The 15,692-nt window shown below is 36.5% G+C and overlaps 1 protein-coding gene across 1 annotated transcript; it reads right to left on the reverse strand.

Annotated features, from left to right (window-relative positions):
• Positions 1–25: 25 nt before the first annotated feature.
• LOC112012905 (FLUCTUATING-LIGHT-ACCLIMATION protein 1, chloroplastic) lies at positions 26–5,097 on the reverse strand. The gene is made up of 6 exons (XM_024045275.2): positions 4,608–5,097; positions 3,647–3,749; positions 2,616–2,671; positions 862–1,026; positions 429–542; positions 26–278 (listed from the first exon to the last, which is right to left on the reverse strand). Exons 1-6 carry the CDS (start codon positions 4,968–4,970, stop codon positions 186–188), a joined length of 894 nt encoding a protein of 297 aa, XP_023901043.2. The 5' UTR covers positions 4,971–5,097; the 3' UTR covers positions 26–185.
• Between the last annotated feature and the right edge of the window lie 10,595 nt (positions 5,098–15,692).

A 15,692-nucleotide genomic window follows, 5' to 3' on the forward strand; every position in this document is an offset into this window, starting at 1 on the left:
AGCCGAAAATGGTATATGCCATACAGACTTCGAACAGATTGCAATTATCATTATCATATCGGCCTCAAAAGAGGGTAGTTTTCAAGCAATTCATCCTCTGAAATTTATTTTCTTCTTCAAGTGCCTTTACAAGCCAAAAATGGTATATGCCATACAGACTTCCGAACAGATTGCAATTATCATTATCATATCGGCCTCAAAAGATGGTAGTTTTCAAGCAATTCATCCTCTGACAATGTATCATGTTCTGCCTGCGGGCTCCAAAGCACCTCTACAGCCTGCAAAATTGTTAAACATACATTTAGAGATAACTTTTCTAAGAAATTTTTTCACAACTGCTGAATCGACAAATTGTTAAATGGTTATGCTAAATTGACAAAGTTGTGTCAATGGTGGATCTATATATATATATATATATTCTGACATACCAGTGTATTACTGGAACTGATGGTATTCAAGTAATTCAAGGCTGTCCTCAAGTCTTCGGTACTTTTAATTTCAGGTAGATTTAATGCACCTTTAACAGCTACCAGGATTGTTACCTGAGAATGAATTTAAATTAAAGGAATAGACTTACAGACCTGAAAAAGACAGAAGTGGGAACAAACTAGTGCTATAAATCGACTCTCCATGATCCAAGTTATTGATTCTTGGTTGAGTTCTAGTAAAGATAATTCATTTTATAACACCTTAAGCTTAAAAGAAAGACCCAAATTGTAATATCAAGCTCTAAGACACACTAATATGAGTAAGTATTTACAAGGAAGCATATGCTGTATGTGCAATTAATAATTATAGCAAATAATTAGCACAATAGGTGTGCCTGATATTTATATTTAGAACCCATAAAAGATGAAATACCACTATGTAATTTTTTTCAACTTCGTTGTTCCTTGGGATAAAGGTTCTTTGTACTTTCATGTTGTCAACATTGACAAGCGACTCAATGTCATATTTCAACCTCTCATCAGTTGAAAATTGTCTGAATTCCTTTTCCACAGCTTCAAGATTCCACCTCCGTTCCACCTGCAAGAATATTTTGAGTGCATCAAAAGTGCTGCGCTGTTAAATAATCATTAAAAAGAAAAATTCTTTTAAATTGGAGTGATCAGTTGGAAGCAACCAAAAAATACAAGCATCTTTTTCTCAAAATTTTCAACCAAAAAAAAAAAAAAAAACAACAACAACAACAAATTATTGGTATTTTTTTTTTGCACATACATTCAATTTCTATTGTGACATTACAACACTAAGATTCTTCTATATAACAATAAAAAGATTGAATTTCTAATAGTGCAACAATAGCCTGACTGAAGTAGTGGAACTAAAACAACATAACTCTTCCAGCACAGGTTGTGGAATTAAACTGAAGGACCAAAATACCGCAGCAGCTTAACTTAATCGCTTAACCCTGCTCACTCCCTAATACGACGTCATCATCACTTCTGTCCGAGCATAGTCTGAATTATCATACGTCAATTGTACAGAGCTTTTTTCTTTTTTATAACCCCCCTTCTATCAAAACAAAATTCTGTGCAAAGGATTTGTCATTGTATTAATTAAAAAAATCCTGGAGTTTATTGTTTGGGACACAAATGGATAGGAAGGAGAGCCTAATGCACACCACTATATATTTACATCATCATTGATGAACCCATATAACCAACCCAGCTTCAACATGGGCCATTAATTGGCATCTCCACAGGAACTAGAACATACCATGCCCTATTTTACCTTAAAATTATACTGAAGGACTAAACTAAACCACTTAACCGGGTGAACAATGTCTGAATTATTTAAATTATGCGCGACAACGACTACAAAGACACCAAAGAGATGTTGTAACAGAATATAAGCCTCAAGTAATTTCATAATGGAGGACAGATGGTGACCTAGTGATGATTATCAAGAATTCTGGTACACTGTAATCTGATGAGAATTAAGAAACTCAAAAAGATCAGCTTAGTTCAGATATGGTCCAATTGAATTGACTAACAATCCTTCCATCAACTTCTGTTATATGTGCCATAGTACAAATCTAATGCAAAAAGTGGATGCATGCCATAGAAGATGTACTTGACACGTTAAAGAAACTCAACATGAATAGGGAAGCTCTGGAAAGTCCAATTTGATAAGGTAAAAGTAGACCCAAAAACTTTGATAAAGAAGACTGGTGTACTCTTTCTACTACAGACAAGGTAGAGAAACATCCATGTTTCAAATGATCACGTATTTGCATTTAGAGATTGACATACAGTTATAACCCCATCATACTAAAGTTAAAGTACACAACTTGAAAACAGAAGAATAGTTTCTGCATTTATAATAGGAACATCAGCAGAGTTTTCTAGATGAAAGGAAAAAGAAATTAAACAGAAGAAAAGTAACGTTTAATATCAAGGCTGTATTAGCTATTGTATGCACAATAAGAAGAAGCTTAAAACTATGGTTTAGAATACTGGCTTTAATCTTAATAACAGCATTGAATGATTGAAGCAATATCTTACTAAGATCACTTTGAAGATTATACTTCACAATTATGTAATGATGAAGAAAAATCGTGAACTTTAAAGGCTACTAAAGCACCATCAAAACCTTTAGAATATTAGACTCACAGATGAATAACCAGAAATCCAGTAATTTCGATGCCGAAGCAGAGCTACTGCAGACTCTGCAACCAAAATAAAAAGTACAAGTATGTCACATGAGATAACATGTAAAACTAGCCAAAGTTTTGAGGCATTTAATATGCAAGTGATAAGCATGACTTGCAGACAAGCTAGTGATGCTGTAATGGCTATAATAATTAACTTCATTTCAATATCAGTTATATCAATGCATTTTTTCCCGAAAAACATAATACTATTTTTTCCACCAATGAAATAATTGTAAAAGTATGCAAAGTTCATGAGAATTTATAGTGCACAAATAGAGAACCAATCATGCATGTGGAAAAAAATAAAAATAAAACAGTTGGACAATAACAAAAAGGATTTTGTTGTTGCCATTCACAAAATAGAAATTTCATTAAACTATATAATCATGTTATCCTGTATTGTAAATGGACTAGTTTGAGTTCCAAAAATTTCCACACCAGATTTAGAACATGGGCATGGAAATTCATTAGAAAAAACATTTAACTTATCCTCATCTACACCTTGGATGAAATATGGTACAATGCTGCATATCTAGTCAAAAAAATGGTAATTCCCTTGTCAATAATGTCCATGTTAACAATTCTTTTGTTAGAATTATGTATTCTCTCATTTATAATGTCCATGTGAACAAAGTATGGATCAAGTATTCTTAGAAAACTTCTTGTACCTACTTTTATAATACACTCCTTTTGAGCACATATCCAGAAGTAGTAATGTAAATATACTGCAATTCTATACCCAAGTCGTGTCATGTCCAACACAAGTGTCTCACTCATTCTAAAGCATCCATGTAGGAATGTAAAATATGCCATGCTCATCCTTGAAACAAATTTTACCCTACTGGGGATTAAAAGACTGGAGTGGAGAAAAAAATCTTAACTGAAGCTTCCTTGATCAAATGAGGGGTACTGGAGTATGCCATAAATTCTAGAATATATATAAATTTACAATATCATCAATGAAAAATATGCCATAAATTCCATATGAACCTGTTAAGAAGAAGTGGAAGCTCTTGTTTTTAGATGTGTCTACAGCTGTAGCAAGTGTACTAAGTTCTCTTTGAATTGAATGAGCCATGCCTGATAACCCAACCTGCAAGAGAATATAGAATTTGGAATTTTGGGAATAAGAAGGTTGCAAATATGGGGTTGTAAAATATATAAACGACCCCAGGGAAAAGGATCCTCTCACTTTGAAATGGACCCAATTCATAGTTAAGATTAAAGAATACAAATCTAAATGGTGTATCTAGTGTCATGCATATATATTGTTAGATACCAAACATAAAATCTGAACCGTGAAATGCACTCTCTCCATTTCATTTGAGTCTACATATCATTTGAGGATCCTATCCTCCAATACCCACAATGGGACCTGATTTATTATTGGACTTGAATTTAAACAAAGAAATATAAATTAAGGGAACCATAAAAATAAATAAATAAGCAATAGGCCATAGGTTTCTCTTCTTGGAAAAATAATCAATCACAGACTGCATAGTGGAAAAATAACAAATAATGTTTTCTAGGTTACTTAATTCTTTATTTGGTCTTCCAAGGAAAAGGGATTAAAGGGAAATTTTCAAGATTGCAAACGTAAATTTATGCACTTTTATATAACTCTCACTCTAAATAATCTTAAAATGTTACTCCAACACAGAGTCTTAATTCTCTTTAAATTTCCTTAACAATAAACATTCTTCACAATTTTTTTTTTTCACAATTTTTGACGCGGCTTGTTGAGATTGAAACGTAATAAAAATGATGTCAACGATGGACCCAAGTAAAAGTGACATAATTCCTATCATAACCAGCCATGTCAGCAATGATGAAAATCATTGTGTAGCTCTATTCTAAACCATACAGCTATCAGGCTAACTAAGAAAGTAATTCTTAAAAAAAAAAAAAATCCACACAAATGTAAAGAACTATGAACAAAGAAGTGATATACCTGAACCCTGAGAACACTTGCTCTATTAAGATAAGCGATCAAAAGATAAATCCCCACAAAAGACCCAAATGGTAAAACAAAAAACCACGCACTCCTAGTCGTATCCTCATGTTTCTCATTGACCCTTAGGCTATCAATATCATCATGAATGTATCCACTACTAAATCTTGGGTTATTGTCATAATGATATATATTGTAAGACTTAAAAGACGAATATGAAGATGATTCTTTCTCTGAAGCGAAGGAAGAACCACCCATTCTGCCACCAGAGGCAGCAAAGGCTGTGTACAAAATTTCATGGGTGAATAACAAAGATAGAATGAGAGCAAGAATTGGATGGTTTTGGAGAAACTTGAAGGCCATGTTGGGTTTCAAGAATTTAATCCCAAGAAGAAAAGAAAAAATGTATTTGAAAGTTTTGGAGGAGAGAAAAATTTATATGGCCATTTGTACAAGAAAGAGAAAACTTAGTATAGATGGTGTTCGAGTGTTTCTTATTTCTTAGGATGAAATTACTTGGAAAGGGCCCGTCGGATGTGACGCGTAAAATGTGGGACCCATCTGCTCAGTTAGGATATGTACTCTTTTTTATTATTTTTTTATTTAGAGAGAGTTTCATCCACGAATGGGGTAACTCAGGATAATAAAAGGGATATTGGGTCCGTTTGGATAGCACTTATTGTTGTTGAAAGTTGCTAAAAAATGATTGTTGCTGAAAACACTGTAGCAAAATAATTTTTAAATGTGTAAATAGTATTGTGGGACCCACTTTTAATATTAAATATTGCGTGAATAGTGTATGAACAGTGCACGCACAGTACATGCACAGTAAATTTTGTCTCCAAAGTCAAAAAAGCCGGCAGGAAAGAAAAAAAAAAAAAAAAAAAAAAAAAAAAAATTTTTATTTGCAGGTGTATATACGAAGAAGACGACTTCAGAGAAGTTGTCTTCTTCACAAAGAAGACGACTTCAGAGAAGTCGTCTTCTTTGTGAAGAAGACGACTTCTCTGTAGTCGTCGTCTTTGTGAAGAAGACGACTTCTCTGAAGTCATCTTCTTCGTATGAACAGTGAAAAAAGACGACTTCTCTGGGTTTCGTTTTTTTCACCAAAAAGGTATATGAACAGTGAAATCGACTGCTCTGAAGTCGAATTGTTAAAAATGCAATATGTTTGAAACGTTGGCTATCTAATAATATTGTTTGGGTTTTGTTGTTATTTTTTTAAAAACCCCGCCATGTTGGGTTTCAAGAATTTAATCCCAAGAAGAAAAGAAAAAATGTATTTGAAAGTTTTGGAGGAGAGAAAATTTTATATGGCCATTTGTACGAGAAAAAGAAAACCTAGTATAGCTGGTGTTCGAGTGTTTCTTGGAAAGGGCCCGTCGGAATGTGACGCGTAAAATGTGGGACCCATCTGCTCAGTTAGGATATGTACTCTTTTTTATTATTTTTTTTATTTAGAGAGAGCTTCATCCACGAATGGGGTAACTCAGGATAATAAAAGGGAAATTATCAAACTAAAATATTAGTCAATTTTGAGTATAGGTGAAGATTGGATCATATATCTCTTATTTAGCTATTAAAAGCTTTATCAATTAGGATATGTACTTGATAATGGTCCACAGATCTTTTATACAATTATTAGAGATTTTGTCAATTAAGCTAATTGGAAACAACAATTTTTAAAGTTTGCAATATATTTTATTTACTTATATTTAGTAAATAATTTTTTATTTTTTGCCACATGGAAGATTTTACTAATTCTGTGTTTGGTATAGCTTATTTTAATAAGGGAAAATAAAGTGTGAGTGTTTGTTTCTCAAAAAAAAATTTGCAATATATTTTATTTACTTATATTTAGTAAATAAATAAATAAAAATTGCCACATGGAAGATTTTACTAATTCTGTGCTTGGTATAGCTTATTTTAATGAGGGAAAAATAAACTATTCTTTTTGACTAAATTGTAGCTAAGAATAAATGAGATTTCAGAAGATGTAATTGAGAAAATAGAATGGAATCAGCTAATACTAATATACTTTATAAATAATTTGACTTCTATTTTTCAGTTGATTTTAAGGTGGTTTGCAAGTAAGCTTTAGATGAAAAGATTGACTTTTCCGAAAAAGGGATTCTTGGTGTAGGTTAGCTATGAAGCATGGGTATGATGAATGATGAATACAATATTTTTTTTAAATTAATGATACGGCACATCAAGGATGTCATAATTATGGAAAGAGAGAGAAGCTCTGAGGAGGAAGACACACTAGAAAGGAGTACAAAGAAGATCAAAGAAATTCACCTAGTTAATGAGATTAACATTGAGAGGTTACGCGATGTTAGATACGCTAGATATAGTGCTAATAGCTATAAAGATAAGTTGGTGGGTTCCATCCCGGGGGCTTATGAGCAAGCCTTTGGGTTCTCTGCTTCCATGGATGAGGAAGTTGAGTCTGATGAGGATGACGATGAACTCTACGAAGGTATGGCTAAACTCAAAGTCTCTAGTGAAGAGAAGGCTAGGATTAGAGCACCGTGGAGCCAGTCAATAATTGTAAAAGCTTTTGGTAAGAGTGTAGGCTTTGTTTATATGTCTTCTAAGCTTAGAACAATGTGGAATCCTTCTGGTAGAATGGATTGTGTGGATATGGGTCATGATTTTTTTTTTTGATCAAGTTTGAGCTGCAAACTGATTTGGATGAGGTTCTTAAGAAGGGTCCTTGGTTTGTTGGACAACAATTCTTGGCCATTAGACAGTGGGAACCCGAATTTAAAGCCTCTAAGGCAAAATGCTCCTCTATTGCGGTGTGGGTTAGGTTGCCTGAGCTTCCTATCGAGTACTACGATCCCATCATGCTTAAGAATGTGGGGAGTACAATTGGTCCTGTGCTTCGTATTGATTCTCATACGTTTAATGGTGCTAAAGGTCGATTTGCAAGAATCTGTGTCCAGATTAACATAGATAAACCCTTGATTAATTCCATAAAGATTGGGAAGATGGTGCAACCGGTACAATATGAAGGTATACATATGTTGTGCTTTGCGTGTGGGTGCATTGGTCATAGGAAAGACAGTTGTCCATCTATAGTCAGGGGGCCAAAACCGACAATAGATAATGAAGGGAATAATGCCACTGAAGCCAACTCTAGTCCCAAGGAAGCTAGTACGACTGAGACAATTCAAGATAATGGGAAAGCTAATAAGGAGGAGGTGTATGGTGAATGGATGGTAGTGAAATAGAAGACAAGACCGTTTGGGAGAGGTTTGAGCGCACACTGTGGCTATGACAGAGAAGGAGCGGGATTTAAGGGTGACGGGGATGATAGGTCTAATTCATATTACCCCCTTCGAGACTCAAAACCTGACCATAGAAGGGACGTGAAAAGAAAAGCTGTGGAGAAAGAGACATTAGAGAAAAGAGTTGTTGAACCAGTTTTGTCCCAGCCGAACCAAATGTATGCACGAAACCACAAGAGTGAGGTGGCTATTGAAAATAGTGGGGCCTGTAAACGTAACTCAAGGAAGGTATCACCTAACCATGGTAAAAAATACTCTATGGGTTGGGAGAGGAGAAAGTGGCCTGTTAAGGCTACCTCGGACAGCACATTGGTTAAGAAAAATTCCTTTAATTGCCTTGGTGGGTTTACTTTTGAGGCAAAAGCTCAAGAGAATGAATACACTAGTAGAGAGATGGGCAATTTTTTTGAAGGGCAAGGTGATACCTATTGGAGACAGAATGATAGAAGGGATTCAGAGGGACCCAACAGACATAATGGGCTGGTATGAGGAGGAGGCTTTAGTAGCTTGGAAGAACATCTTCCCCTTGACAAAGGTGAGTGCTTGACTGGGTTATCTACCCATGGAAAAGAAAGTGGCCTGTTAAGGCTACCTCGGACAGCACATTGGTTAAGAAAAATTCCTTTAATTGCCTTGGTGGGTTTACTTTTGAGGCAAAAGCTCAAGAGAATGAATACACTAGTAGAGAGATGGGCAATTTTTTTGAAGGGCAAGGTGATACCTATTGGAGACAGAATGATAGAAGGGATTCAGAGGGACCCAACAGACATAATGGGCTGGTATGAGGAGGAGGCTTTAGTAGCTTGGAAGAACATCTTCCCCTTGACAAAGGTGAGTGCTTGACTGGGTTATCTACCCATGGAAGACGTGGCATGGATAAAAACTCCAAACCCGTATTGGCATTTTCTCATGGACAGACCAACGTTTCCTCCTCTAACCAACATGGTCTCGATGCAACAACGAAGTCCCTTTTGGAAGCAGCTTTGCGAAGAAGCAATGAGTGCTTTGGAGACGATTCTTCTAAAGCCAACAATTTGTCAGAGAAAAATCCTCCAAGAGAAATCGATGGAGATGGTAGTCATGGGCAACCTATTCCTTGTGAAGCTTTTGCACTCTGAACATACTCAGTAATCAATCTCAATTTAGGAGTCTGAGGCATGTGGTGAATCTATTTCCTGGACTTATCAAGGAAAAGATTGCACTAAGGCAAGCATGGACATCGAGGGAGATAGGGGAGGAGCCATCCCTGGTATGGTTTGATGCTAGCTATACCCCCAACCCGATTATGAATATATTAATATGGAATTGTAAAGGGGCGATAAAGCCCACTTTCAAGAAAACTGTTTTGGACCTGGTGGAATGGCATAAGCCTGCAATTTTTGTGATCACAGAAACTAGGATTGATGGTAAGAGAGTTGATGATATCATTAGGAGGTTGTCGTTTGATGGGGCATACTCCACAAAGACTATTGGGCATATAGGGGGCATCTGGCTCATTTGGCGCTCTAATATTGTATCCATGGATGTGCTTTTTGCTACGGAGCAAGAAATTCATGCGATAGTCCAGGTTAGTTCCCAATCTCAGCCTTGGCTTCTAAGTGCAATTTATGGTAGTCCTCGTTTTAGAGAAAGATGCATGCTGTGGGAAAATTTAAAAATGTTATCTGTTAGACATAATCTCCCTTGGGTAGTTATGGGGATTTTAATGATGTCACGTGTGAGGATTATAAGTTCGAGGGGAATGGTATATGTAGAAGGAGGGTTATGGAGTATACTGGGTGTATGGATTTTTGCAACCTTATTGATTTGGGGTTTCCAGGAACTATATATACTTGGACTAATAAAAGAGATATTAATGATTTAATTCAGCAAAGGTTGGACAGAGTTTGGGCCAACTTGGGTTGGAAGGCAGCATTTCCTGAAGCAATGGTGAAGCACTTAGCTCGAATTAATTCTGATCATTATCCATTGCTTCTTTCTTTGGATTCTCCTCCTCTCAAAAATGGTGCCAGACCTTTCCGCTTTCAACCCATTTGGCTTAGCCATGATGAGTTCCCTAGTGTTGTTAAGGAGGTGTGGGAAGGTAACCAACATAGTGTGTGCAATGCCATTTATGAATTTACCAATAAAGCAAACGAGTGGAATAGAGATGTCTTTGGAAACTTTTTTTGGAAAAAGAAGAATCTTATTGCGAGAATGCTGGGTGCTGAGAAAGCCTTAGCTAGAAATCCCTCCCAAAGATTGATTCACCTTCATAATTTCCTTTCGGAGGAACTTGAGAAAATTCTAGCGTTGGAAGAAGAGCTTTGGTGCATGAAAGCAAGAATGAATTGGCTTATACAAGGGGAACGAAATACCACTTTTTTTCCATATATCAACTCTTAACCATCGAAGTCAGAACATAATTGTTCATATTTAAAATGCTGATGGCTTGTGGGAAGAGGATGTGGACAGGGTTAAGGAAATCTTTTTGGAAGGGTTTGCAAAATTGTATAGCTCTAAGCAAGTCTCAAGTCCTAGAATTCCCATTAATATTTTTTTTTTGGGAAATCAGTTGTCTAAATCTGAGGTTGTCAACCTTACCTTTGCTCCCACGGATACTAAAATCCTCTTTGCTTTAAATCCTATGAAAGTCTTTAAAGCCCCTGGCTTGGACAAGCTGCACGCAGGGTTCTTTTAGAGATTTTGGATGGTGGCTGGCGAGTCAGTGAAACATGAAGTCAAGCAAATTTTTAGATTGAAAATAATACCCCATCAGTTGAATAAAACTATTATTGCACTCATCCTGAAGCAGTTAGGACTTGAAACAATTAATCATTTCCGCCCCATTAGTTTATGTAACACCATTTACAAGATTGTTTCTAAGATTTTGGTGCTGAGGATAAAACACCTGATGCCAACCCTTGTCTCTCCTACGCAAACGGCTTTTGTTTCTGGAAGAAGAGGAATGGATAACGTCATTGTGGCTCAAGAACTTGTGTATACGTTAGAAAAGAAGAGAGGAAAAACTAGTTTTATGGTGATAAAATTAGATGTCGAAAAAGCATATGATAGATTGGAATGGAGCTTTGTGAGAAGCATGTTGTTCAACTTTGGGTTTCATGAAGACACGATAGAGCTGGTTATGGGTTGCATTTCCTCCACTTTAACCTCTTTGTTGTTTAATGGGAGCCAGCTTGAATCGTTTAACCCTTCTAAGGGGTTGAGACAAGGTGACCCCATATCCCCTTATATCTTCATACTTTGTATGGAATTCCTAAGCTCCTTCATAAATAAGAAATGTGAAGAGGGTAAGTGGGTAAAAGTGAAGGCTTCACGTGGTGGTCCTGAATTTTCTCATTCTTTTTTTGTCGATGATTTGCTTCTTTATGCCAAAGCTGACCGGGGCAATTGTGAGGCAATAGTTGATGTGTTGGAGGAATTTGGTGAGCTCACAGGGCAGAAGATTAGCAAGGTTAAGTCTAAAGTGTTTTTCTCCCTAAATACTCCTAAAGAAACAAAGGAAGAATTAGTGTAGCTTCTCAGGATTAATGGAACTTCTAATCTAGGTAAGTATCTTGGCTTCCCTATTTTGCATAAAGGGAGACACTGAAATGAATTCCAATTTGTGGTGGAAAGAGTTCAAGCAAAATTGGCGGGATGGAAAACTAAATGTCTCTTTCCTGCAGGCCGGCTTGTGCTTATTAAGGTAGAGGTGACTGCCATTCAAGAATATACTATGTAATGTTATAGAATACCAGTTAGAATCTGGTGATGAAGTTGACAAGCTTGTGAGAAATTTTTTATGGGGGTTGATGATGGAAAGAAAGAAGATGCATATGGTGGGATGGAGTCAAGTAACGATGCCTCAAGATCTTGGGGGATTGGGTATTTTCCAAATGAAAGCAAGGAATGCTGCACTATTGGCAAAACTTTGCTGAAGGATTGCTACAAGCCAAAATTACTCTTGGGCACAAATGCTAATAAGTAAATATTTGACTGCCACTAGACTTAGTGAAGGAGGTAGAAAGCTCCCCACTTCAAAAATCTGGGCTGCTTGCAAAAGAGGAGGAATTATAATTAATAAAGATTTGAAATGGGCAATAGCAACTGGAGAGGAGGTGGGATTATGGGATGATTTTTGGCTCCCTTCAGGTCTCTTGAGGGACCCCTTGCTGAGGGGGAAAATAATGTCAATTAAGATGTTCTTCTCTAATCCCAGTGGGATTTCCTTCAATTTTCTAGAAACCATTATGAATGACATACAAGGTATTCTGTTAGCTTCATCTACTGATTTGAAAGACAAGCTTATTTGGGCCTATTCTAAGGATGTTTCTTTCTCCCTAAAGTCTGCATGTCTCCTTGCCAAAGGTTTTAATCCTTTGAACCTTGCTTCTTATCCTTATAGATAGGTCTGGGATGCTTACATTACTCCAAGGATTAAATTTTTTTTGTGTCTCGTATATTGGAATAGTATTCCTACTCGTGTAGTGCTTGGTTCAAGGGGTTTCAACTTATGTTTGACTTGCGAAGTGTGTGGAAACTCTGATGAATCTATTATCCATGCCTCACGTGACTGTCCTGGGCTAAAAGAGTGTGGACTGAGTTAGGCATCTTGAGTACAAATCAAGAATTCTATAATCTTCCTCTATCGGAATGGCTGAAGAGCAATTACAGTTCGGCTCTGTTTTATTCTCGGCCTCGTATTCCCTGGAAAATGCTATTCCCTCAGACTCTTTGGCTTATATGCTCCAATGAAATAAGGTGATATTCTGTGATGGAAGCTTTGATCCAAAGGTTGCTGACCACTGCGTTAAAAAAGGTGCTAAATTCTTTGCCATTGTTCCTGAAAACCCCAAAAAACAAAGAAGAGTGTTGGCTCCGGTGTCCTGGACTAAACCTCAAGAGGGATGGGTGAAGTCGAGTAGATCGATGGTGGGAAACTCGAAGAAGGCTAGTGGAGGAGTTATGCTCAGGTACAGTAATGGGGATTGGGTTGCGGGTTGCTTAAGGAAACTGGGGAGCACATCTTGTATTCTGGCAGAGTTGTGGGCGCTCAGAGATGGGCTTCTCTTGGCAAAATAGCTTAGTTTAGAGAATATTTGTCTAGATATGGATGCTGAATTCCTTATTTATTTGCTTTCTAATACTACTGTGGTTAACCTTAGTCTTAAACCTTTATTATCCGATTGCAAGAACCTAATGAAGGCATTCCTTAACTGTATTGTGGTGCATGTTTTCGGAAGGTGAATAGGTGTGCTGATAGATTAGCTAGGTTGAGGGCTGATCTTAATTCAGACCACCTTATTTTGTATAACCCACCGCCTGTGGTGGAAGACCTCCTGGCTAGTGATAAAGCTGGCCATTTTTGTAATAGACTTGTGGTGCCTTAGTTTTATAATACTAGCATGGTTAACAAAAAAAAAAAAAATTTAATAAATATTTTTAGATATATTATTATTCGACATAATTAAGATAAAATAATTGAAAACAAATATTGTCCACAATAACATATTTGTACCTTATATGATTACCAAGTATCAATTAATGAATAATAACATACAAAAACAACATCTGAAACCTTATATATGAAAATTTTATTATTGATAATAACTAACTACCTTAATTTTGGAGTTGTAAATAAATCAAATTATTTATAAACATCACAAGTTTGCTCAATAAATAGCATATTCATGTTTGTTTATTTGTAAACAAGTTAAACTTGAGTTTTAATTAGTTTTAAACTTATTTGGTAAACAAACCAAACCCAAGCGAAAAAAGGGTTTATAAACAATCTCATAAATATTAAGGCTCGATACAAAACAAGTTAGATCTAGGCTCATTTATAGGTTTAGTAAAAAGTTTGATGTGAGCTTGACAAATAAATTCATATCTTGCTAAGACTATAATTAATTCAGAGTTTGTACCACTCGTCATAACCAAATAGGTTTGATAATAAACTTGATATGAGTTTGATAATGTATTTATGTTGGATCTCAAGCTCAAAAGTTTGATATTGAGCTTGAGTTTGGCCAAGCTCAAAATTTAGATGATTTGATGAGCTCAACCTCGAATATTGTTTATAGGCTTGGTTCGAGCATGACTTTTCGATATAATCTCTCTTAACCATTAAAGTTATCCCACTGTGGTGACCAAACCCAATGAGATTGAGCTTTTTGGGCTTAGGCCCCAAATTTACTTGTATGCTAGGTTAGGATTATCCTACAAGGGGAGGCCCAAAAGATGGCTTTGTTCACTATAGATGGAGTTTTGGATGTTGCTCGAGGCCCAAACTCTCTTATCCCTATCATCATCGAGGAAGTACAAACTTTGTCAAGCTCCCTCTCCCCTGAAATCGGAGCAGGATTCCTAAGTCCCTAAGATCTATTTTTCCTCCCTCCTCTCATGTCTCACTCTTCCCCCATTTTTTCCAACCCCTAATTCCTGCCTTCCTTCTCTTATTTATAGCCTCTCTTTAGTAAGGTTGTCATGATGAAGGGGGCCTTTCCCAAGTTAGTGGGCCTCTTTGTGGTATATTCCTAACCAAATGGGACCCTCTGTGTATTGTTGATATGACTCCCTTGGAACTTTCACTAGATGTCGTTTAATGCTTGGCGGGCGGATTCCCCATGGCATTATTCCATGTTCATGCATGTCGGGGCGGGGGGAGGGGGGGGGACCGCCCAAATGTTTGGCTGGACTTAACTGGGCTCAGGTTAGTATCGAAATAGACTAAGGCCACTTGGTGAATGGGCCACCAGATTGGTAACGGGCTGGTACTCTCAGTCCGTATACCTATAATTAAATCCCACACAATACACCGCACTTTTTTTTTTTTCCCAAGATGCAACTTACACTTATATTTTAATCTAATAAATTCATCTTACTTATTGTTCCTTGTTTCTGAAATTGTGTATAAGATATTATGCCAAAAGAAATTTAAAATAAAGAAGCAAAATAATAGACATTCATTTAAGTTAAAGCCCAAACTCTAAATAATCAGAGCTTAAAGCAATTTTTTTATTAAAACAATTAACTTATTTTATAATTTATTATTACTATTTATTTAATAATTTTGTTTTATTATTATTATTTTTAAATAGCTTTTACATATGAATATTCATCAATCTGTGCATTGCATAAGAATAATACTAGTGTATATATATATAAGGAAAAATGCTCAAACACCCCATAAATTTTAAAGTAATGGCCATGACACCCCTTGAACAATTATTTTGGCCAATTTGCTCCTTGAACTTCACATATCTGCCAAATTAATACTTCTGTTGGTGGTCTCCAGTGAAAACACTAACAGAAGCTCACGTGGTACCTCACTTGAACTTCAAAAATACAAAATACAATGGCTAAATTGGTTGAGAAACTCATAAACCTTTGGCTCAGTTGAAAGAGAGGGAGTAAGTGGGATGATCGGACCAAAACTACCATCGCCGGAGTTCTTATTCCTATCATGGTCTCGCCTTTATGTCTCGATAGCACCCTGTGGTCCTACAGAGCAGTTGAGAGCCACCACTGTTACTACCATTTAGAGATGGCAATGGGGCGGGGCGGGGCCGAGGGATGGAATCTTCGTCTCCGCCCCACATGGTTTTATCTTATCCAATCTCCGTCCCGCCCCGCATGACGGGGGAAACTTTCACACCCCATCCTTGCCCCTTGGAGCCCTGCGAAACCCCACCCCACCCCACCTCGTAAAAGTCTACTTTTTGTTAATTTGCCCTACAATTAGTATAATTTTTTTAATGAAACCTATTTCATTAATAAAAATATACTTGAAATTACAACTAAATTT

The sequence above is a fragment of the Quercus suber genome, unplaced genomic scaffold, assembly GCF_002906115.3.
Source record: "Quercus suber isolate HL8 unplaced genomic scaffold, Cork oak 2.0 scaffold_418, whole genome shotgun sequence".
NCBI classification, from domain to species: domain Eukaryota; kingdom Viridiplantae; phylum Streptophyta; class Magnoliopsida; order Fagales; family Fagaceae; genus Quercus; species Quercus suber.